The sequence below is a fragment of the Scyliorhinus canicula genome, chromosome 12 (assembly GCF_902713615.1).
Source record: "Scyliorhinus canicula chromosome 12, sScyCan1.1, whole genome shotgun sequence".
In the NCBI taxonomy this organism is placed as follows: Eukaryota; Metazoa; Chordata; class Chondrichthyes; order Carcharhiniformes; family Scyliorhinidae; genus Scyliorhinus; species Scyliorhinus canicula.
Window position 1 is genome coordinate 112,051,649 of NC_052157.1, and position 25,442 is coordinate 112,077,090.

The 25,442-nt window shown below is 49.0% G+C and overlaps 1 protein-coding gene across 1 annotated transcript in view; it reads left to right on the forward strand.

The window, feature by feature from the left end:
* The window catches only part of rasa4 (RAS p21 protein activator 4), a 298,226-nt gene that overhangs the window by 270,872 nt on the left and 1,912 nt on the right, over window positions 1–25,442 (forward strand). The window contains exons 15-19 of the mRNA XM_038813851.1: window positions 1,609–1,753; window positions 4,187–4,359; window positions 9,622–9,759; window positions 22,251–22,386; window positions 24,705–24,825. Of these exons, the coding sequence (XP_038669779.1) occupies window positions 1,609–1,753; window positions 4,187–4,359; window positions 9,622–9,759; window positions 22,251–22,386; window positions 24,705–24,825 (713 nt within the window). The remainder of the gene's footprint in view (window positions 1–1,608; window positions 1,754–4,186; window positions 4,360–9,621; window positions 9,760–22,250; window positions 22,387–24,704; window positions 24,826–25,442) is intronic.

Below are 25,442 nucleotides of genomic sequence, written 5' to 3' on the forward strand. Positions count from 1 at the left end.
CCCTGGAGCTGTGAATCAGCAGTGCTAACCACTGAGCTACCGTGTCGCCCCCAACTTGGTGTGAATTAGAACAGGTCAGTACAAAGGTGAGGAATGTGCCTGGATTGCCACCTTGGAACAAGAACCTGTGATGGTAGTCAATAATGTCATCAAAGTTCCTGTCAGTGAAGAGGATAGATGGTTATATGATTCAGAAATATGTCACGTTAATGTTGCAGGAAGTTGGTATATTGATCTGATGGCCATCCCTTACCTAAATTTATATTTATGTAATATTTTAGCCTTGTCTCCAACCCAGGACCAATGAATTGAACTTGCAGTCTGCCCCAGGGCACACTTGGAATATGTTTCCCCTAACTTTGGTATCCTTTACTCTGGCTCTGGCCTGGTACTCTTGTTTTATGTTGAGTGTTGGTCCTGACAAGTAAATGGAAAGCTATACAGCGTACAATATCTGAAGGAGTGATAAATAAATTGGCATGGACTGGAGAAGCTGAGATTGTTCTGGTTGGAGCAGCGAAGGGTCAGGGGAAATTTGACAACGATTTTCAAAATGGAGAGGTTTTGATAGAGTAAGTAATGAGAAACTATTTCTATTGGTGGGTGAGTTGGCAACCAGAGGACGCTGGTCGAAAACAATTGGCAAAAAGAAGTAGAGCGAAACATGAGGAAGCATTATTTATGCAGCAAGGTGTTATAATCTAGAGTGCACTGGCTGTTGAAAGCACATTCAACAGTAACCTTCATAGGAAATTGGAGAACTAACTGAAAAAGAAACATATGCATGGTTATGAGGAAAGAGAGGGTGGGTGAGTTGAACTAATTGGATGGCTCTTTCAAAGAGCGAGCATGGGCACAAGAGGCCGAATAGCCTCCTTCTCTGCAATGTGATTCTATGCGCAGCCTACATACAGTACATATGTCCACATTCCCAAGCTAAATCTCATATCAAACAAGGGTGAGCCAAGCAACATAAACATAAGCATCCCATAATAGTATAAAACACTCAGTATTTGGAGGACATTTAGAGTCAAAATTGACTGGCTCAGTAAGTATTTACAGAACGTAGATCATTGTCCACTACATGTTTATGCTGAAATTGAAAATGATGTGCAAGGTGTCCGCCCGGAAGTTAAACAGACAGAGGGTAAGGAACTAATAAAAGATCAGACATCGTAATTGAATCAGTCAAAGATGAACTTAATTATTGCCCCTTGATCCAAGAGTACAAAATCACAATGAAATACGGAGAAATCACTGGGGAAAGAGTGCACGGTGATGAAGAGGAACAGCAGAACCAGATCCTCAGGAAACACAGACCCTGGAACAGCAACAAGAAATAAAATGGATTTTTTGACGGGGGAATATCTATCCCTTCCCCAAAATCACTGAAAGCAAATGATCCAGTTGTTATCTCATTGCGATGTGGGATCTTGGTGTGCACAAATTCGCTGCTATGTTTCCAAAAATACCACGGTGACAATGCTTCCAAAGGACTTCATTGATTGTAAAGTCCTGAGGCCTTGAAAGGCAATATACAACTGCAAAGAATTTTCTTTTTACAATGAATGGCACAAAGAACAGATGGTATGATTTTCTCTATTACAGGCAATTCAAAGCATTGGCAACATGGATACCAATGTAGCCCGGGGAAAGGAAATCTGGATGGCGCCATTGCAGCCCCTTATTGTCCAAGGAGTAACGCTCTTTAAAGATTTCATCCTCAAGCTAATTGACATTGAGGAGGGTGAAGGTGAATATATTCAGAAGTCTGTGAAGACACATTTCACTAAAGCAATGCATTTGTTAGTCCTCATGCACTGGTGTTGACTAGTGATCATTCTGCTATTTATAATCTTTATCAGGTCATTATAAACCCATCCGGTAATTTGGAATATCTGGCTATGGACCCATACTTCCAATTCTCCTGCCTTTTCGACACGAAATGGCATCAGATTAATTTTTATTTCAAAAGGAAGAATTATAACGAATCACACCTTAAGCTACCAAGTATGATTGGGTCACTCAGAACCTCAGCAACCTACTTTGGAAATGGTGTGCATCACACAGCCTCTCACTCCCATCATTCAATTGCACTTTGGCAGGAGGAACAGACTCCACTAATAGTTGCTTCTTAAGACGAAAAGGTAGTTTGCCAGGAGAAGATAGAGGCGATTTACCAGATGTTGCTGAGCTGGAGCTTTTCAGCTATGCAGAGAGGCTGATTAGGCTGGGTTGTTCTCCTTAGAGCAGAGAGGCTGAGCGGGGACCTGATTGAGGTGTACAAATTCATGAAGGATGTAGATATGGTAGATAGGAAGGAACTTTTTCCCTTAGTTGAGGGGTCAATAACCTTGGGGGCTGATTTAAGGTATGGGGCAGGAGATTTAGAGGGGGTTTGAGGAAACACTTTTTCACCCAGAGGGTGGTGGGAATAGAATGCCTACAATGCAGAAGGAGGCCATTTGGCCCATCGAGTCTGCACTGACCACCTAAAAGAACACCTCCCCCAGGCCCACTCCCCCGGCTTATCCCTATAATCCCATATAACCTTTGGACACTAAGGGGCAATTTAGCATGGTCAATCCACCTAACCTGCACATCTTTGGACTGTGAAATGAAACCGGAGCACCTGGAGGACACAGACGAGACACGGGGAGAATGTGCAAACTCCACACAGTCGCCCAAGGTCAGCATGAAACCCAGGACCCTGATGCTGTGAGGCAGCAGAGCTAACAATCTGGAACTCATTGCCTAAAAGGGCGGTAGAGGCGGGAACCCTCACAACATTTAAGAAGCATTCAGATGAGCCCTTGAAATGCCATAGCATACAACGCTATGGACCAAGTGCTGGAAAATGGGATTAGAATAGATGGGTGCTTGATGGCCAACGCAGATAGAATGGGACAAAGGGCCTATTCCCATGCTCTAAAACTCAATGACTCTAAATATAAATCCCTTAAAGCTACCAGGGGATCTGCTGCCATGGGGGGCTGCAGAAGATGTCAAATGGTTTATTGTGTGAACTCACACTCAGACGGGTTGTGGGATCTAACCAGCTAATGGTGATGAATCTTCTTTAACAGTCCACAGTCTTTGATACCAGCGGTGAAGGTCAAGGGCTCTGTGCAGTGATTTGGATAGAACTCTGGCTGGCCATCACCAAATCCTTTCAGTAGATGAGATGGAACAGGATTTAAATGAAAGTTTTTTTTTAAATTAAAATTAAAATGGGATAGAGAGAAGGGGGGGGGGGGGGGGTTAATCAGACAGGCAGAATTAAATTCTTGATCATTTTGAATGAAGTTGTGGTTTCAAGGGTCGTAGTTCTGATTTGTCACACTGCTTATCTGAATAGGAAAAGCAGAAATTTCCTTCAATTAAATATTGACGAGACTGATTTTCCTTGATCCCGCCACAAACACTGCTTCCTAGTCATCAACTCTGTCCCTTTACATGGCTACTGTCCTGAGGTTGAACCAGACTGTTCCCAGCCATTGAGTCCTATTCGACATGGAGATGATCTTCTAGCCACATACTTCCTTTCTCTCCAAGACTGCTCACCTTCCACCTCCTTAGCATTGTCCAACTTCCCTCCTGCCTCAACTCATCAGTGGCTGAAAATCCCAATCCATGCCTTTGCCCAATGCCAACAGAAACCACTTGTGTATGGGAGGGGGAGACTAGGTTCAACTCAGTCTCCGCCTGCTCAGCTCTTGCCTGTTATCAGGATGGTGCCTTGACACTTGTTTTGGAGGAGGCTTTGTGACCCAGTGGTAACGTCCCTACCTTTGGAACAGAAGTCCTGGGTTCAAGTCCCAATGCCACAGAAGGAGCATTCATAACGCGGTTCAGCAAGCTGATAATCAGCCTGGGAATCCTTCGCCCCCCTTCTCCCCATTACTCTCCAAAGGGTAAACAGTGTGGGGGTGAAGATAAAAAAAGATTTAAAAAAAAAAAGTTGGCTTTGGATGTTGGTGTTCAAGGCTACGGTGTTATTGCTGGGGGGGGGGGGGGGGGGGGGGGGGGGGGGGGCAACAATAGCACTGGCAGAGACTGGGAGTAGGTCATCCATTGGAGATAAGGACAGAAAATGGAACAGGGAGAATGAAGTGAGAACACTATACTTCTCGATATATAGTGATGGACATCCCATCAGTCAGCCCTTTTGCTGTCTTCTTTTCAGAGTTGCAATGCCAGAAACGAGTGTCACTGCAAACAACATCCACTATAAAAGAAGGATATTTATTAATGCACAGAGCCAAGGAGCGGGGGATTCTAACATCGTCGCATTTCAAAAAGCACTATTTTAACTTAAATTGTGAGACATTGTGTCATTCCAAAATGTCTAATGCAAAGGTATGTGATTACTTTCCAACAGTTTTAAATTGTATAAAAGCTAATCTAGAAGCCTCTACCTGGCTTCAGAACTCATTCAATAACACGGACCTTGCCGTTAACTGCTACTTAATATTCAAGAATAAACACATCACAATATTCATCTCCATGTCGCAGGCAGCTCACACCTTCCCTATAATACTCTCTGCATATTGCTACAGAGAGAGGTCTTGTGGCGCAGTATCCCTACCTCTTTGCCAGAAGCTCTGGGTTCAAGTCCCACTCCAGAACTTGATGGTCACGGAAAGGTGCATTCATAATGTGGCTTAACGGGTTGATTATCAGCCGAAAAAGGAGAATTTCCTGGTCAACAAAAGGCAACAACAAACCAGTACATTACTTTGCCAAGAATCATCATAGTCAGAAAAAGACAATCATGCACCAATTGAATGGAAGCCCATGGCTGCCAATGCCCACTTAAGGCGCGGTACCTGAAGAAGAAAAGGGTCACATTTGAGATACCTAAAATGATGCCTTTTTCTTAACGCACCCCTCAGCATAGTATCCCTCTGAGATGATTGCACATCCTGAGATTATCCAAAGCAATGTTTTAAACCTGTGTCCTCCACCACCTAGAAAGTCAAGGGCAGCAGGAACTTCATCACTTCTAAGCTCTGCACCAAGCCACAAACCATTCCGACTGGGAACTATATTATTGTTCCTTCACTGTCGCTGAGTCAAATTCCCTGGGCAGGATTCTCCGAGCCCCCACGCCAAAATCGCACTCAGTACGTGGGCAGACAATGGGCGTCAAACCCGAGATCGGGTCCGACGCCGCTCCCGCGATTCTGCGGTCCCCATGGTCGTCGCAGCGCCGGTCGGGTGTCATTGAAAGAGCCCCCCACGGCGATTCTCCAAGTGCAGCTGACCGAGTTCCTGCCGGCATGGTTCTCTCATGGTCCCACCCGGCGGGCATTCGGTGTGGCGGATATGGACTCAGTCCGCGGCCGTACTGGCGGGGGGGTGGGGGGATCGTTCACCGGGGAGGGGGGGGCTTCCAGCAGGGCCAGGCTACCGTTTGGGGGTCACCGATCTGCCGGGGGGGGGGGGGGGGGGGAGCGGTTGGCCTATCTTCTTGGTACCAGTCCGCGGTTTGGGGGCGGCCATGTCGTGCGGGGCGATCGACACAGGCCGTCGCTGTGCGCATGCGCGGACCCCCGACCGGAAGTGCAGGGCCCCATATCGGTGGCCGGAGCTGCGAGGACTACTCCAGGGCCCTGCAAATTGGAGAATCACCCTGGAATCTTTCTGGGTAAGTCCAGAATGATTTGTGCGTGTTTTTCCGTGGGCGTGGGGACATAGCCCCATTATTGGAGAATCCCACCCTCTGTGTGTACCTGCACCAGGTGGCTGGCTGCAGTTCGCCACCAGCTTGTCATGGTCCGCTAGGGATGGGCAATAAATGCTGGCCTAACCAGGCATGACAAGAATGAATAAAAACATGATGGAGAAAATCGCAAGGTGATTGGACAAGCAGAAATAAATTATTAATCATTTTGAATCAAGGTGAGGTTTCAAATTTTGTAGTTCTGTAATTTGGGCTAAATTCTCCGCCTGCCGCTGCCGATAGCGGAGTTCCCGGTGAGGCGGAGAATCCAGCGACAGGGAGAAAACGGGATTGGCGTTTGTTTACGATGCTCCCCCCCCCCCCCCCCCCCCCCCCCCCCGCCCCTTATTGGTGACGGGATCAAGGTTCACGTCCTGCACCAGCGGGAGGATACAAATGGATCCATTTGCATCCACTTTTCGGGCCGGGCACCATATTCTCCAGGCCCACGTGATTCTCTGGTCCTCTGGGCTGAGCATCATGTGGGCGAGAATTATTACAGGTATGGACAAGCATGACCTGATATGGTGGACCTTGCAATGGGCCACGGGAGAACTCCTTCAGCGAGTTGTTCCCAAAATCCATCCGAGGGCTACCCCCCCCCCTATAATGCAAGACCTACACACTTCCCCAGAATCTTTCCCCCCCCCAGTGCCCCCAACACCCCCTCAATAAAGAGTCTCCCCAGAGGCCCCCTAAATAAGGAGACCCACCCAGATAAGAGACCCCTGTCAGGTAGCCTCCTAGAAGGGAGACCCTACTCAGACAGCCAGCCAGAAAAGAGACCCCTGTCAGGAAACCCCCTCCAGAAAAGAGACCATTCTCAGAAAGCCCCCAGAAAAGAGAGAGACCCATGTCTAGAAGCCCTCGAGAAGAGACTGTTGCCTGGGAGCTAGAGAACCTGTCAATTCCTGGAAAGAGAAACCAGTCAGCTGTGTTTAAACCCCCTCAGATCTTTTTTTAAAAAAATTAGAGTACCCAGTTAATTTTTTTCCAATTAAGGGGCAATTTTAGCGTGACCAATCCACCTAGCCTGCACATCTTTGGGTTGTGGGGGCGAAATCCACGCAAACACGGGGAGAATGTACAAACTCCACACGGACAGGGACCCAGAGTCAGGATCGAACGTGGGACCTCTGTGCCATGAGGCTGCAGTGCTAACCACTGCACCATTTGAAATTAGTTAATTCGTTTATTATTGTCATATGTATTAGTTAATGTGCCTCATTCCCCACCACCCCATTCCCCACGGCTGCCCCATCCCCCACCACTGCCCCATCCCCACCACTGCCTCATCCCCCACCACTGCCCCACCCCCACCACTGCCCCATCCCCCACCACTGCCCCATCCCCCACCACCCCATTCCCCACCACTACCCTAATCCCCACCGCTGCCCTAATCCCCACCGCTGCCCCATCCTCCACCGCTGCCCCATCCTCCACCGCTGCCCCATCCCCCCACCACTGCCCTATTCCCCACCACCCCATTCCCCACCACTGCCCTATTCCTCACCACTGCCCTATTCCCCACCACCCCATCCCCCACCACTGCCCTATTCCCCACCACCCCATCCCCCACCACTGCCCTATTCCACACCACTGCCGCATCCCCCACCACTGCCCCACCCCCACCGCTGCCCCATCCCCCACCACTGCCCCACCCCCCACCGCTGCCCCATCCCCCACCACTGCCCCATCCCCCACCACCCCATTCCCCACCACTGCCGCATCCCCCACCACTGCCCCATTCCCCACCACTGCCCCATTCCCCACCTCTGCCCCACCCCCTCACCACTGCCCCATCACTGCCCCACCCCTACCACTGCCCCATCCCCCACCACTGCCCCATCCCCCACCACCCCATCCCCCACCACTGCCCAATCCCCCACCACCCTATTCCCCACCACTGCCCCATCCCCCACCACCCCATTCCCCACCACTGCCCCATTCCCCACCACTGCCCTATTCCCCACCGCTGCCCCATCCCCCACCACAGCCCCATTCCCCACCACTGCCCCATCCCCCACCACTGCCGCATCCCCTACCACTGCCCCATCCCCCACCACTGCCCCATCCCCCACCACCTCATTCCCCACCACTGCCCCATCCCCCACCACCCCATTCCCCACCACTGCCCCATTCCCCACCACTGCCCTATTCCCCACCGCTGCCCCATCCCCCACCACAGCCCCATTCCCCACCACTGCCCCATTCCCCACCACTGCCCTATCCCCCACCACTGCCCCACCCCCACCACTGCCCCATTCCCCACCACTGCCCCATCCCCCACCACTGCCCCACCCCCACCACTGCCCCATTCCCCACCACTGCCCCATCCCCCACCACTGCACCACCCCCACCACTGCCCCATCCCCCACCACTGCCCCATCCCCCACCACCCCATTCCCCACCACTGCCCCATCCCCCACCACCCCATTCCCCACCACTGCCCCATTCCCCACCACTGCCCTATTCCCCACCACTGCCCCATTCCCCACTGCTGCCCTATTCCCCACCGCTGCCCTATTCCCCACCGCTACGCCATCCCCCACTACTGCCCCATCCCCCACCTCTGCCCCATCCCCCACCGCTGCCCCATCCCCCACCACTGCCCCGTTCCCCACCACTGCTCCATTCCCCAACACTGCCCCATCCCCCACCGCTGCCACACCCCCCCACCACTGCCCCATCCCCCACCACTACCCCATCCCCCACCACTGCCCCATCCCCCACCACTGCCCCATCCCCCACCACTGCCCCATCCCCCACCACTGCCCCATTCCCCAACACTGCCCCATTCCCTACCACTGCCCCATCCCCCACCACCCCATTCCCCACCGCTGCCCTATTCCCCACCACTGCCCCATTCCCTACCACTGCCCCATCCCGCACCACTGCCCCATCCCCCATCACCCCATTCCCTACTACTGCCCCATTCCCGCACCACTGCCCCATCCCCCACCACTGCCCCATCCCCCACCACTGCCCCATTCCCTACCACTGCTCCATTCCCCCACCACTGCCCCATTCCCCACCACTGCCCCACCCCCACCACTGCCCCATCCCCCACCTCTGCCCCATTCCCCACCTCTGCCCCATCCCCCACCTCTGCCCCATTCTCCACCACTGCCCCATTCCCCACTGCTGCCCCATCTCCCACCTCTGCCCCATTCCCCACCACTGCCCCATCCCCCACCACTGCCCCATTCCCCACCGCTGCCCCATCCCCCACCACGGCCCCATCCCCCACCACTGCCCCATCCCCCACCACTGCCCCATCCCCCACCGCTGCCACCCCCCCACCTCTGCCCCATTCCCCACCACTGCCCCATCCCCCACCACTGCCCCATTCCCCACCGCTGCCCCATCCCCCACCACGGCCCCATCCCCCACCACTGCCCCATCCCCCACCACTGCCCCATCCCCCACCGCTGCCACCCCCCCCCACCACTGCCCCATCCCCCACCACTGCCCCATCCCCCACCACTGCCCCATCCCCCACCACGGCCCCATCCCCCACCTCTGCCCCATTCCCCACCACTGCCCCATCCCCCACCACTGCCCCATTCCCCACCGCTGCCCCATCCCCCACCACGGCCTCATCCCCCACCACTGCCCCATCCCCCACCACTGCCCCATCCCCCACCGCTGCCACCCCCCCCACCACTGCCCCATACCCCACCACTGCTCCATCCCCCACCACTGCCCCATTCCCCACCACTGCCCCGTTCCCCACCACTAGTCCACCCCCCCCCCCCCCCCCCACCGCTGCCCCACACACTCCAGCTGACCCTACACACACTCTGTTGGCTTTTCTAATTAGATTGAGAAAACCTCAGTCTCCGCTCAAACAAGGTGACAGGATCTGAAGACTAATTGTTTATTCTATTTCACAGAAAAGTGAATTCATTCCACTGTCCAAGATCAGAGCAATAGAGAAAGTCGATGAGAAGTGTTTTGGAAGCCCATATGTAATGCAGATTATTTCAACTGATGGCAAAGGACAATTTGAAATAATGTATTTACAGTGCAAGGTATGTGGATCCCTTGCATATTGATGTATGTTGATCCCTTTAAGATAACTCTTCCTGCATGTGAAACATGGCCTGGCTCTTCAAGGATCTCTTGTGGTAAGTGAGACATGGTCTGTCCCTTTATGGATCACTTGCTACATGTGAGACATGGCTTGTCCATTTAAGGATCACTCATGTGAAACATAGCCTGTCCCTCTAAGGATCACATCTCCTGCATATGAAACTGTTATGTTTTCAAGGGTTTTACTTTTAGTCAGAGTATAAACAAAGGACACCCAGATGGCCACACCGTAGGTTATTTAACCAGTTGTCAGAGTTTATTTACAGAGAGTTTGCTTGCTCACAGTCTAGGATCATAGAATTTGCAGTGCAGAAGGAGGCCATTCGGCCCATCGAGTCGGCACCGGCCCTTACAAAGAGCACCCTACTGAAGCCTATGTATCTACCCCATCCCCGTAACCCAGTAACCCCCACTTCACATTTTTGGTCACTAAGGGCAATTTATCTTGGCCAATCTACCTAACCTGGACGCCTTTGGATTGTGGGAGGAAACCGGAGCACCCGGAGGAAACCCACGCAGACACGGGGAGAACGTGCAGACTCCGCGCAGACAGTGACCCAGCGGGGAATCGAACCTGGGACTCTGGCGCTGTGAAGCTACAGTGCTAACCACTGTGCTACCGTGCTGCGCACAGGATGGAAGAGGAGAAAATCTCCCGAGTGCATCTGATGATGTCAGCACAGAACCATGTGACACACTACACAGAGGGCATTGGTTGCAAAACATAACATCCTCCCCCCTTTACTCCTGTAGTGCGACAACAAATATGAACATATATTATCTTAAACTTCTACTCATGGCAAACAGTGATGACTTAACCAGATATTATTATTATACAATTACATATTATATACATCAGTATAAGTCTTTCAGATGGACATTGGCCCCGCTTGGGCAGAATTCGTCGTTCAGTAGTCTTTGTTTTCACGCTCTCGGTAGTCTGTTCCACACTGAGCTCAGGGATATCATCCCATAAAGTTGGGTCTTCTTCAGCTTCCACACATGCTGTTGGTTGAACTGCTGTGGAATTTGAATTCAACTCAGTCGTAATCATAGGTTAAAGGATTTCCAAAACTTGAATGTCAAGACGTTGACCTTTCAGATATCGACTCTGAAAATTCTCTTCCTGAAGTGAGGATTTGATTAGTGTCTTCTCCAAACTCTCTCTCGTGATTGGTTAGCACCGTATAAGAAATAGGCATTATCAGGTGGCCCGTTTGGATCAATGTCACACCCCAGGTCCCGCAGCATCCTCTTGCTTCAAATCGGATTGCCTTCTGGACTCATACGTTCCCCTGAGCCAGGTGTTCCAGGACCCAGGTATCTTAGAAAAAATTGTTCTTCATTCAGGCCACAAGAAAGGAAGGAAACAGCAACAGTGGCCTCCAGACATCTGCAGCCACCAGCAGGAGCAAGCAGCAAACACACCCTGCAACTGTGAAGTGCTCACATAACTAACAAGGCTAATTCGTCATTTGCAATAGCCTTTAGTTGTGAAGCTAGAGTGAACTTGACTTTCAGAGTTGAAGCCACAGTAGGGTTCTGTCCTGGAAGTGTTTGGTGGGACTGACAGGCTGCAGCTTGCCCTTGTTATTGGTCTCCACAATATTTAAAGATGGCTTGAAGGACTCACAGATGCAAAGCCCCCGATCGGTTGTCTTTTTCATAGTTGTTGATTTCATTATAATTATTTCAGGCCATATAGAATGTGCATCCATTCGGACAAGAAAAACATATCCTTCAATTCATCCCGCGAAATCGATATGAACTTTGCCATGGTTGCTTTGGCCAATCCCAAGGGTGAAGTGGTTGAAGAGGTGGAGTATTTTGTATCCTAGCACAAGACTGACATTGACCTACTCTTTCTTCAATCTATGAGTCTAGTCCCGACCAACAGAAATGACTCCTTACGAGCTCTTTGATACTTACAACTCCTGGATGTCCTTCGTGGAGTTGATCCAGCATACAACTCCGTAGGCATGGAGGAATGATGACAGGGATCCCTCATATGAGTACTGCGTTTTGTGCCATTAATTTGAATTCCCTTGCTTGTTTCCCGCATGAATGGATGGGAGGCTGGTTTGCGTGATGGACTGGGCTACATTCACGACCTTTTGTAGTTTCCTGCGGTCTTGGACAGAGCAGGATCCATACCAAGCTGTGATACAACCAGAAAGAATGCTTTTTATGGTGCATCTGTAGAAGTTGGTGAGAGTCATAGCTGACATGCTAAATTTCCTTAGTCTTCTGAGAAAGTAGTCATTGGTGGGCTTTCTTTTTTTTAATAAACATTATATTGAGGTATTTTTGGTTTTACAACAACGACAAAATAAACAGTGTACTTGAGTCTATAAACATAGTGCAAAAAGCCTGCTTCCTCCCTTAAAGGTCCCACCTTTATTAACCCCCTACTCTAAACTAAACTAACCCCCCACTTCTGCTAACGATTAATTTTCCGCAAAGAAGTCGACGAACGGTTGCCACCTCCGGGCGAACCCTGACATTGACCCTCTCAAGGTGAACCTGATTTTCTCCAAACAGAGAAAGCTCGCCATGTCCGATAGCCAGGTATCCGACTTCGGGGGCTTTAAGTCCCTCCAAGCTAATAATATCCGTCTCCGGGCTACCAGGGAAGCAAAGGCCAGAACGTCTGCCTTTTTCTCCTCCTGGATACCTGGATCTTCCGACACCCCGAAAATCGCCACCTCCGGACTAGGTGCCACCCTTGTTTTTAACACCGTGGACATGACATCTGTAAATCCCTGCCAAAATCCCCTGAGTCCAAAACATGTGGACATGGTTCGCTGGCCCTCCCGCACACCTTGCGCACTGATCTTCGACCCCAAAGAACCTGCTCATCCAGGCCATTGTCATGAGAGCGCGGTGAACAACCTTAAACTGTATCAGGCTGAGCCAGGCGCATGTTTTGGACGCGTTGACTCTACTCAACGCATCCGCCCAGACACCATCCTCTATCTCTCCTCCTAACTCCTCTTCCCACTTGCGTTTCAACTCCTCGGTCTGCGTATCCTCTGACCCCATGAGTTCCTTATAGTTGTGAGACCTTCCCTACTCCCACCCACACTCTGGAAACTACCCTATCCTGTATCCCCCTTGGTGTAGGAGCGGGAAGGTTGAGACCTGCCTGCGTAGGAAGTCCCGCATTTGCAGGTACCTGAATTTGTTTCCCCTCACCAATCCAAATTTCTCCTCCAGCTCCCTCAGGCTAGGAAAGCTCCCCTCTATAAACATATCCCCCATCCTCTCAATCCCTGCCCTCTGCCATCTCCGAAACCCCCCCGCCCATACTTCCCGGGGCAAACCGGTGATTATTGCAGATTGGAGACCAGACCGATGCTCCCTCCGCTCCCACATGTCTCCTCCATTGTCCCCAGACTCTCAGGGCCGCCACCACCACGGGGTTGGTGGATTACCATGCTGGCGGGAACGGCAGAGGCGCCGTTACCAACGCCCCCAGACTGGTGCCCTTACATGAGGCCGCCTCCATACGCTCCCATGCCGACCCTCCCCCCACCACCCACTTTCTAATCATGACTATATTCGCCGCCCAATAGTAGTTACTGAAGTTTGGTAGTGCCAGCCCGCCCTCTTCCCGGCTCCGCTCAAGCATCCCCCTCTTTACTCGCGGGTCTTGCCCGCCCATACAAAGTCGGGTGATAACTTTGTTAACCCGTTTAAAAAAGGTCCGTGGAATAAAGATGGGGAGACACTGAAACACAAACAGGAATCTCGGAAGGACCGTCATCTTCACCATCTGCACCCTCCCAGCTACTGACAACGGGAGCGCGTCCCAACTTCGGAAATATTCCTTTGTTTGGTCCACCAGACGGGCCAGATTAAGTTTGTGCAACCGTTCCCATTCCCGCGCCACTTGGATGCCTAGATACCTAAAGCTTCCCCCTACCAGTCTAAATGGCAGTTCCCCCAGTCGCCTCTCCTGTCCCCTCACCTGGATCGCAAACATCTCACTTTTCCCCATAGGTAGTTTGTACCCCGAAAACCGGCCAAATTCCCCCGGAATCCTCATGATTTCTTCCATCTCCACTGCTGAGTCCGATACATACAGGAGCAGGTTGTCTGCATAAAGCGAGACCCCCCCCCCCCCCCCCCCCCCCCCCCGACCAGCCCTTTCCAGCCCCTTGAGGCCCTTAGTGCAATTGCCAACGGCTCTATAGCTAATGCGAACAACAGTGGGGAAAGGGGGCACCCCTGTCTCATCAGCCGATGTAGCCTAAAATAGTCCAATGTTGGTCCTATTTGTCCGTACGCTCTCCACAGGAACCTGATACAGCAACCTGACCCAGTCAATAAAGCCCCGTCCAAATCCGAACCATCCCAGTACCTCCCACAGATATTTCCATTCTATTCGATCAAAAGCCTTCTCTGCGTGCATTGCGACCACTACCTCCACCTCCCTACCTTCCGGGGGCATCATGATCACATTTAGCAACCTTCTTACATTGGCCACCAACTGCCTTCCCGTCCAGCTAGCTTGGTGCCCCTCGCCCCTGGCGTCAGACATTCTCCCACTTACTGTTCCCCCCCCACCACTCATACATACTCAAATGAAAAACACTCCCAACACAATTGAACAAAGAAAAGATCAAGCAAAAGATCCAGCCTCTGAACAAACACACCTCCATCCACCAACAGTGCAAATGCAAACTTTAACTCACTCAGCTCTGCAACTGGCCCCAGATCAATACAGAAGGCATTACAAATAACGTCCGCAAAATGAGAAACAAGAAACATTTTTAAACATAAACGTTACAGCAAAGTTCTCAGTCCGACACCAGTCCTTTCCTTTTCGCAAAGTCCAGCACTTCCTCAGCAATTCGATATAGAAATGTTGCTCCTCGTATGTAACTCAGAGGCGGGCCGGATACAACAGCCCGAACTTCACCTTTTAATTGAAAAGGGTTGACCTGATCTGGTTAAACCCCGCTTTTCTCCTGGCCACCTCCGCACTCAGGTCTTGATAGATCCGCAGGATGCTGTTGTCCCATTTTCAGCTCTGTGTCTGCTTGGCCCACTGTAAAATACCCTCCTTATCCAAATACCTGTGGAATCTCACCACCATTGCCCTCGGAGGGGTCTCCCATTCGCGGCTTCCTTACGAGCGCTCTGTGAGCCCTGTCCACCTCCAAGGGTTGGGGGAATGCCCCATCCCCCAGCAGCTTCTCAAACATGGCCGCTATGTATGCACCAGCGTCCGCTCCTTCGGATCCCTCCGGCGGAACCTGTTCTCTAGGTCCTCCACCGTCTCCAGGGACGTTTTCTGCTGGTCTCTCAGCATCCTCATCTCCAACTCCACTGCTGTTCGATGTTCCTCCTGGTCAGCCAGTGCCTTCTCTACTTTCTGGATTGCCCAATCTTGGGCATCCAATCTGAGCTCCAGCCGCGCAATTGCCTCTTTAATCGGGTCCAAGCAGTCCTGCTTCTGTTTGGCAAAGTCCTCCTGGATAACTTGCACCAGCTGCTCCGTTGACCGCTGGGTCGACAAGCCAGAGGACCAGTCCTCCGCCATGCTTCCTCCCGGTGCAGCTTCAGCCCAAGCCTTTTTTGTTCTTCTGTTTCTGCCTTTGCGAGCACTTCTAGTCCTCCTGTCCATGCACCCATGTGGGAATCCAGTACACAATTGCCTCTGTCATCAATTTTTCAAATCAAGTCCAGTAAAAAATCGGAGGGAAAGATCCAAATGTCTGACCTGAGCGGGAGCCACCAAGTATGCAACTTACTATTTCATAGCCGCCACCGGAAGTCTGCTGGTGGGCTTTAACTATAGTGTCGACATGGGGGCTGAGGAAACAGCCTTGTGGAGCACCGGTGTTGAGAATGATCGTGGAGGAGGTGTTGTTGCCTATCCTTACTGAATGTGGCCTGTGGGTTAGAAAGTTCAGGATCCAGTCGCAGAGGGAGGAGCCGAGGCCAGGGCCACAGAATTTGGAGATCAGTTTCGCAGGAATGATGATGTTGAAGGCTGAGCTGTAGTCGATAAATAGGAGTCTGACATGGGTGTCTTTGTTATCTAGGTGTTCCAGGGTAGAGTGCAGGGCCATAGAGATGGCGTATACTATGGATCTGTTGCAGTGGTAGGCGAACTGTAGTGGATCAAGGCAATCTGGGAGGCTGGAGTTGATTCGTGCCATGACTAACCTTTCGAAGCACTTCATGATGATGGATGTCAGAGCCACTGGACGATAGTCATTAAGACACACTGCTTGCCTTTTCTTTGGTACAGGGATGATGGTTGTCTTCTTGAAGCAGATAGGGGCTTCAGATTATTGTAATGAGAGGTTGAAGATGTCTGCAATACCTTTTAAGTGGTATACCTTTCAAGACCATGTCCATGAGGTTCCCCATCACCAGATAGGACCTCATATGTCTTTGCACATGAGATGCAGTAATAGGTACCCTAAAAGTAAATGTAAAGTCACCATAATCCCAGATGACCATGGGCTGCTTTTCCCCTTTGAGGGAGAGAGCTGACTGGTAGTAATTTAATCTGAGGATCACCACACCTCAGGTGAGGGGCAAGGTTGAGAAGGCGAAGCCTTCATGAATAACCTCAGCTGGTATGGGAATTGAACCCATTGCTGTTGGCCTTGCTCTGCATCACAAACCATCTGTCCAGCCAACTGAGCTAAACCGGCCCCCAGTTTAGGTACACCATCCACTTGGGAAAAGTAGACATAGTTTACATGGTTCGCCTGTGATTCTGTTTTGTGCCAAATTGGGAAACGTGATAGAGCATCAGCGTTCGCATGTTGCTCCAATCATCTGTATTTAATCTCATAATTGTGCGCTGATAAGATGAGGGACAATTTCTGCAAACAACTTGCAGCTAGAGATGGTATTCCTTTGTATGGACCAAAAATCCTTGTCAAAGGCCTGTGGTCTGTTAACAAGAGAAAATGTCTTCCATACAAGTAATGATGGAATCGTTTGACTCCAAATATTATACTCAAGGCTTCTTTTTCCAATCGAGCATAATTCTGTTCAGCACTTGTCAATGTTCTCGAAGTGAAAGCTCTTGGTCTTTTGTCTCCATTTGGCATTATATGAAAGACAAATTGTACCTGCCCCATAGGAAGTCACGTCACATGCAAGTTGTATTTTCAGCTTAGGGTTCAAATGACCCAAGGCTTCCGATTTCTTCAGCACATTTCTGACTTCAGTATATCCCTCTTCACAGTCTTTTGTCCAAGTCCATTGTTGATTCACACATTATAATGTATGGAGTGGTTTTAATATGGTAGAGAGATTTGGAATAAATTTCCCATGGTAATTGGTGAGTTCCAAAAAAGATCTCAGTTGCGATATAATCTGCGGTCATGGCATATCTAAAATCATCATCTTCGGATCCTTCTGGAGCCCATTCTTATCAATGGTCAAGATAGCCTTTTGGTGATCGGAAAAATTCACATTTCTCTCGTGACACCAAGATTGTGATTTTCAAGATGCTGCAATGTGTCTTCAAAATTATTTAGGTTCTCCTGTTCAATCCATGTTGTCCAAATAACATTGGACACCATTGAGACCACTCAGGATTTAATCCATGGACTTTTGGGATAGGCCGGTGCAGATGTTATTCCAAATGGTAGACGCTTGTACCTGAACAGTCCTTTGTGTGTTACAATGGTTAGAACAGGTTGCGAATCAGCTACAACCTTCATCTGGAGGGACACTTGGGACAGATCTATCTTACTGAACTGTTGTTCACCCGTCAGTCCAGCAAATAGGTCCACTATTAATGGTAAGGGATACTGGTCAGCACACGCTCTGAGTTTATTGTCATTTCAAAATCACCACAGATTCTCACTAAGCCATCTGGCTTGATAACTGGGACAATCACTCATTCTCGATCACTCCATGTTTGATCAATTTCCAAGTTTCACTTCAAATTTTGGTTTGATACCACCTGGCACAGTTCTTGCCTTTAAGGACCTTTTAGGGGTGCTATCAGGTTTTGTCTGCCTTGACACTGGTCATTTCCCCTAAAGTGTTTTCAAATATCTTCTTGCACTTTTCTAAAAATTTTCTGCAATGTTCTTTCCATCAACCAATTGGTTGTCAGGTTGATTTTGATCAACCATTCACTTCCGACAAGTGCAGGAAAATTTCCTTTTACCACATGTCATGGCAATTTTTCAGATTGACTATTTACTTCAACTTGCACCAAAATATAACCCTTCTCTGGAACCACCTCTTCCGTGTAAATTCTCACGGTAATATCAGACGGTTTTAATGGATGGACAAGACTTTGTAACAGGATGAAGGTTTTTTTTTTGTCTTATTACACTGAAGAAAGTTGCACTTTAATTTCATCCGGTATCCCGTTTGCAGCATGGTAGTATTGGGATCTCTCTCCACAGCAACTCCATGGTTCTGTATGCGCATTGAATGGTTCTCTCGAGCCACCTTTTCCCGTCATCGCAGTTACTTGTTTGTAAGTTGTCTTACTTCTTTTAACTTTTCTAACCCTCTAATTTATTTTTCTTCCAATTAAATTTGTATTATTTCTTTGAAAAAAAATTCTTGATTGGACTGTGGCTTTAATAAATTTTCTTTTCACGAACACCAATCTGTTCTAAAAACAGAAACTTTCAGCTGTAACTCTGCTTAATTTTGGTCACTATTTTACTTTTCGAACAGTTGCTTTTCCCAAAGGCAGGTCTCTTTCTCTCCGAGTTCGAGGATCCGATGCTGCAGCCTGCCACGTGCGAAGGTGTGCAACTGGAAAAACTCCCCAAGCTCGATAAATAACTTGTATATTTTTTTTAGCCTAACGCCTTATTTCCTGGCGTGCTCTTTTCTGGGAGGTTTTATTTTTCTCTGATTCCACCGATTGTGCAAATCGACTGGCACAACACCCGACACTCTGGCTGAAAAAAATGCTCTCTTTTCCCACCTCCGACTCTCCGAATGCACCCGGGCCGCAAAGAAAAAAGTTATGAACGATCCTGAGTGCTTCCTATCATGTCTAAAATGAACATGCAAGGCTAAAAACACGGTTCCCAATGGCCAGTTTTACTGCACATTTATGGATGGTGGTGTGCTCTCCCGAAAATTGATCTTCGCCTCAAAGCCCAGCTCAGTCTTTTTCTGACTATTTCACATCTTCGCCGCCAGCTTTGTTTTTATTTACTGTTATGTTTTCGGGGGTTTTATCACAGTATAAACAAAGGATAATCAAGTTTCCACACCATAGGATACTTAGCCAGTTGTGAGAGTTTATTTGAAGAGGTGTTGCTTGCTCACAGTCTAAGATGGAAGAGCGGGAAAATCTCCCAAGTGCCTCTGAGGATGCCACCGTGTAATCAGGTGACACACTACACAGAGAGGCATTGGCCATAATACACAACAGGTGTTCCCGTCTGGTTGTGTAAAATCTGTTTTCTAATGATATGTATGTTTAGTTGGCGTGTCAGCGCAAAAGGCATAGCTGCAACGTAGTCTGATTTTTGAAAGGTTTGAGCGCAATGTCTATCCCTCAACCACCATCTCTGAAACACTCTCTGACCATTGCCTCATCGCTGGTTGTAAGAGCTTGCATACCCTAAATTGGCTGCTGTGGTTCCTACGTGACGACAGTGACTACACTTCAAGAAATATTTTGTTGGTTGGAGAGCGCTTTGAGAGATTCTGAGGTGGTGAGAGGTTTTCTTACTGAAATGCTGGTCAGCTACTTCCTGCTGTTACCTGTCAGTGTGAGTGTGAAAAGGACTGGGGGGGGGTCCCGTGGATAGAGCCCTAACTCGTGAACCCAAGGAACAACTTGTCTTTACCATAGTAAATGGTCGCAAGGTATTTCACAGGAGCATAGTCAGGGAAAAGACACTTTGGCACCGATCTCAAGAAGGCGATATTAGGACAGGTGAGCAAAAGTTTGGTTAAGGTGTTGGTGACAAAGGGCCTTGACAAAATAGCTGCCAGTGGTGGGGTGAGGTCCGATGTCCCCTTTAAGGAGAGCCTACACAGAGGATCAAACCCTCCCACATACTTAAACAGACTCCTAGCAGACTAGTTCAGAAATAAACAAACAGATAATGCTGGGAGTACACCAGTGGAGACCGAAACATTTCTGTCCCAAAGGTGAGTACAGATTCAAAACTTTAACACTGTTTCTCTCCCCACAGTCTCGCTGCGTCTTTCCAGCACGTCTTGTTTATATTTCAGATTTCCAGAATCCGCAATATTAATGGTTTTCATTCAACATTTCAGATCAGTGACCTTTTGAACTATAATGGGCGGGATCCAAAAGAGAAAATGCTGGAAAATCTCAGCAGATCTGGCAGCATCTATAGGGAGAGAAAAGAGCTAATGGGCGGGATTCTCTGTTGTGCCGGCAGAGCACCCATACCCATAGGTTTCCCGGCGGCATGGTGTGGCTGCAATGGGCCATCCCATTGGCAGGTAGCGGGAACTGGGAATCCCGCTGCCAGCGAGGGCGCGCTGCCCAGGAGAATGCGGCTGGCGGACTGGAGAATCCTGCCCAATAAGTTTTGAGCGAGTGAAAGTGGGGGAAGAGTGGTAAGAAGAACAAAATGGAACATCTGTGATAGTCGAGGGACAGGAGGGATTAAATGACAAAAGGTTTGATGGTGCAAGACCAAGGCGAGCGGTAATAAGTAAAAAAAAAACAAAAGATGTATGTAGAGGGGGTGTGAATGGCAGGATCATGGATCGCTGCCGTTGGAAAGCAGAGAGAAGAAAATCAGAGAGAGTGGGTAGGATAAACCGGCAAAAAAAAAAACAAAAGAAAATGTGGTTACATTTTAAAATTTTGAATTCTGTGTGATCAGGAAAAAGAGTGGGGGTCACGTGGATAGAGCCCTGGACACTAATCACCCTGACCTCATGTCGGAAGGGTTTAGCGCTCACCCCATCCCCCAATGATCTAATCCCTGCACCCAGTTCAACTCACCCCTTATAAAGGTGTGGTAGCCACCACTGATTGTATATTAGATGTAGTAACTGTATAGTAGATGTAGTACGGTAAGGCTCCTGTACTAGAGGTACATGGGTCAATCCCTGCCTGCTGGCTCCGCCCCGTAGGCGGCGTATAAATGTGAGTGCACACCGAGCTGCTCCCATTCTGGTAGCAGCTGCAGGAGGCCACACATGTCTGCTTAATAAAGCCTCGGTTATTCTCTACTCTCATCTCGTAGTAATTGATAGTGCATCAAAAGGCACAAGAGGTTGTCTGAAGGAGAGAATTAAATGTTGAAAATGTTAAAAGTGAAATGTGAGGACAAGGTCTCCTTGTGGATTTTGATTTTTTACAATTTAAAGTTAGGCATTCTGATTAATTTTAAGCACTTTCAAGCTTCATAATTAGTAGATGTTAAGTCTGATAAAAAGGGGAAAGGAAAGTTGCATTTGGATTTCCATCAAATGGAGCACTTCCCCGAACCCCCCCCTCGAACACTCAGGCACTCTGTCCCTTCAGAGCCAGGTCACAGAGACATTGTACATCATCCAGATCCTCATCCTTCACAGAGGTACTGCACCGTCCCCTCCTCCGACACTTCCACTTTATCCTGACACTCCTACCTCTTTCCATTAATTCAGTGTTCCTCATCCCCTCCACTCCCTACAGTTTGATCTCCAAGAAAATCTCCAATTCCATTAAAAAGCATCTACTCCTGCCCCAATTGATGATATGATTCCGCCCTCCCCAGCTGATGATGCCCCTCTCTTCATTATCCTCCCCGTTATTGCTCAGGGCAGAGCCACCAAGTCTCACCTGTTTAGACTTAAATGACTGACTGTGATTTTACATTGTGATCGGTATGGGGCCTGTCTCTGCCCCAGTCTTCAATTGTCAATCCTCTTCCTAGGAACAGATGAATTTCTGAATGAAGCAGAAGAGACAACCTGTAAACGGGGAAAATAGGAATACTGGTCTCAGTTGGTCTTGTGCACTTTGAAATGGAACACCAGTAAAACAGGGAAACACTGATCCAAACATTTTTTTGTCCTTCTGGTACGACCTGCTATGCTGAGTGGCTAACTACTTGGTTTTTGTGCAATGGACCCAGACATGACACAAACAAAACCCCATTGGTAGCAAGCTTTGTAAAGAAGCAAATTCCTCAAATACTCCGTCTCAAAATCTTATTTTCTGAAAGTAATCCATCTAATTGCTGCTGCTTCCATCTCAGTGCCAGGTCTGTGACAAGTGGATGGTGTAAATGAATAAGGACATTGTCAATGTGGAAACCCTCCTCAGAGATTATGAGGTGAACCCTGTGGGCTAATTTCTGGGTTTTATATTAACCTTTTTGGTAAGTGGCTCCCTGTGAAGCCAGCCCTAACAGCTGGCCTCCGTTGTACCTCCTTAACCTCTTCATCTTCCCCTCAAAATGAAAATAGATTTTGACAGATTATTTTCTTTCATGCTTAGACTGTGAATGAACTGAATCAGTGGCTGTCATCACTGAGGAAATATTGTGTGAGCAACGAGCTAATGCTGAACTCCTACCATCCTGGCGTGTTTAAAGGGGAGAAATGGAGCTGCTGCCACCAAAAGGAGAAAGCAGGTACTGCACGTACTGGCCTCTGAAGAGTTTGTCGTGTTCGAGCAGGAGCTTCATTCCAAATGACCAAGATGCACGTTTAATGGACCTGTAAATTTAAATTTATAAATGTTGTGATATAAATGGATAAATTCTTCCATTACTTCCTCTGAATGACTACAAGCTGAAAACTGTTCACATGCATCACATCTGTTCTAAACCTTTTATTTTACTGCATAAAATTTGTTGTACAGGTACACCAGTAATTTGCTTGATGTTTGTGAATTATACCAATATTTTGATAGTTTACCCACAAATGCAATGACCTGTCAAGTTCGTGGATGCATTCGATGTTTTGCCCATTTTCAATTGTACTTGTTGATATTGTGACTGACATGAGGACAGAGCAATGTAGGGGAGAGAATCAGAGAGGCAGGCAGAAGAGAGGGAGAGAGGAGAGGAATGGGAGAGAGTCGGACAAGAGTAAGGCAGGAGATTAGCCGCGCTGCCTCACGGCGTTGAGGTCCCAGGTTCGATCCCTGCTCTGGGTCACTGTCCGTAAGGAGTTTGCACATTCTCCCCGTGTCTGTGTGGGTTTCGCCCCCACAAACCAAAGATGTGCAGGGTAAGTGGATTGGCCACGCTAAATTGCCCCTTAATTGGAAAAAATGAATTGGGTAGTCTAAAAATTAAAAAAAAGAGTAAGATAGGAAGCTGCGAGGAAGCTGTGGGAGAATGAGCCAGGAGTGAGATTTAGTAGAGGTGTGAATGGGGCTCTTGAGAGGAAATAGGAATGTGCAGCAGCTGCATTCGGAGGTGACCCAATTACTGACATTCCCTCTCCACCTGTGTACAAGCATTGACTCTCTGGCAGGGTTGGGAAACTGGTACATGGGTCCTGACTGGCACACATCCATGGATATGCTGTGTGGCAAGAGCGACAGATCATCAACCATTGTGCAGCAATTTGCTCAATTTGCTCATTCTCTCTATCCCACTGTCCCTCACTTCCTATTCACTTGATCTTTCACAAACTCCCTCCTATACTCTCATCATTCATTCACACACCTGGGGCCCGATTCATCAGACTTCAAACTAAGTCCGCTGACCGGCATGATCACACAGTGGTTAGCACTGTTGCCTCACAGTGCCAAGGTCTAAGGTTTGATTCCCGATTGGGTCACTGTCTGCGGTGTCTGCATGTTCTCCCCGTGGGCTTCCTCCGGGTGCTCCAGTTTCCACCCACAAGTCCCGAAAGTTAGGTGAATTGGACATTCTGAATTCTCGCTCAGTGTACCCGAACAGGCACCGGAATGTGGCGACTGGGCGCTTTTCACAGTAACTTCATTGCAGTGTTAATGTAAACCTACTTGTGGCACTAATATTGATTATTATTATTTCTCAGTGGCTGCAATGCTGAGACACACCCTGCTATCCATTGGCACTTTGCTGGGGTTTTTCTGGCCTCGGGAGTTTCTCCCCACGCTTTTGACCCTCCCTAAACCCCTACCTGGTAAGGCCCAACCTTGGCACTCTGGCACAGCCAAGATGTCCAGGCACCAGAGGGAGAGCCAAGGTACCAACCTGCCCTGTTCCTGACCACCCAATGTCTCCAATGGCCTGGGGAGACCCCCCCCTCCCCAAACCAGGTGTCACGTTTGTGTGGACCAGTACTAAACAGCACCCTGGTGAGGACTCCCAGGCGTGGCTGTTGAGTCCTGGACACCGGATGAATCTGGCGAATGTATAATTAACTGAATCAAATGGGTCATTTAAATATGCCTACCTGGATCACGCCCAGTGAGAGCAAGGTCTGGATTACGATATCTTGCGAAATTCCATTGAATCTCACGAGACATTTCGAACATCACGTATCTCATGAGAGGCCTCTTGCGAGATTCAACAGCCTCATCCTGACACCAAGTCAGGCGTGACGAGGCCACTGAATCGCGCAGGCGTGACGAGGCCACTGAATCGCGCATATGCTATCTCCTTCACGCTTACAAACTCTTGCTCTTTTACACACTCTCACACATTCACTCACTCATTCCACTTCCTTGTCTCAATCATGTTTAATGATGAACTCACTCTGTTTTCCACACACTTGCTGTGAAAAGTGATTAAATATTCCACTCTAAAACATCAACTTTACCGTTGCAGTCCCTCCAATTAATGAAATTTTAAAAATATAAACTACTGTTGGTGTATACTAGCTCATACACTAACCTTTTAAATTACCTTCCTTGGCCTTAACGTCTATCAATAATTTCTGTATTTAATGATTCCGAGACACAGGTTTCTGAGTACGAGGTGACTCTGTCCGTGTTTTTATTGTTTGACAGCTCCAGGGTGTGACAAAACCCACTTTGGTGTGACACTCCAAGAGTGGAACGACCCGCTGAATCCCGATCTCGAATCCCACCTGATTTACAGACAGCTGCTGGCAGCCAGGGATTCATTAACGTGAGTGTACCGGGAAAAAACAGGACATGTGAGGGATTTTCAGCTTGCAATGCACCTTATTTAACATCTTTCTGTCGGGTTTCCCCATGTCACATAGCATCCCTCACCTTAAGAGAATGGTTGGCCAACTGCTTGTCAGGCCAGTGCCAAGGTTGTCCTTGAACCAACCACTTGGACATGGGCAGTAGCTTCTTGTGCTTGGTCAGTGGCGGGGGGAGGGGAAGTTGCTCACTGGCTGACGTTCTCTCGCCTCTTGTGGAGGAGCCCTTCTCCCAGTGACCCGTGGGGACTGCCTGGCACATGCCCCCGTCTCGATAGTAAGTGCTCTGCATCACGGGACGCTGAGCAGCCATCTTACAGAAATACTGAGGTCACAATATGGACAACCTGTACGGAATGCGCCTGGGTGGACAAATGTAAAAGAATGTAAATAAATGTGCACAAATAATGGGAAGCCAAAATCGCATTAATTACACTACTGACGTGCCCTGTGGAGATGGTAATGCCACTTCAGGGGGCAGCTATCTGGTTGGTGTGGGACCACATTCACAGATAGACCAGGTTGTGTAAGGACACCCTTCCTGAGGGGCTGTCAGTGAACCAGTTTGGTTTTAATG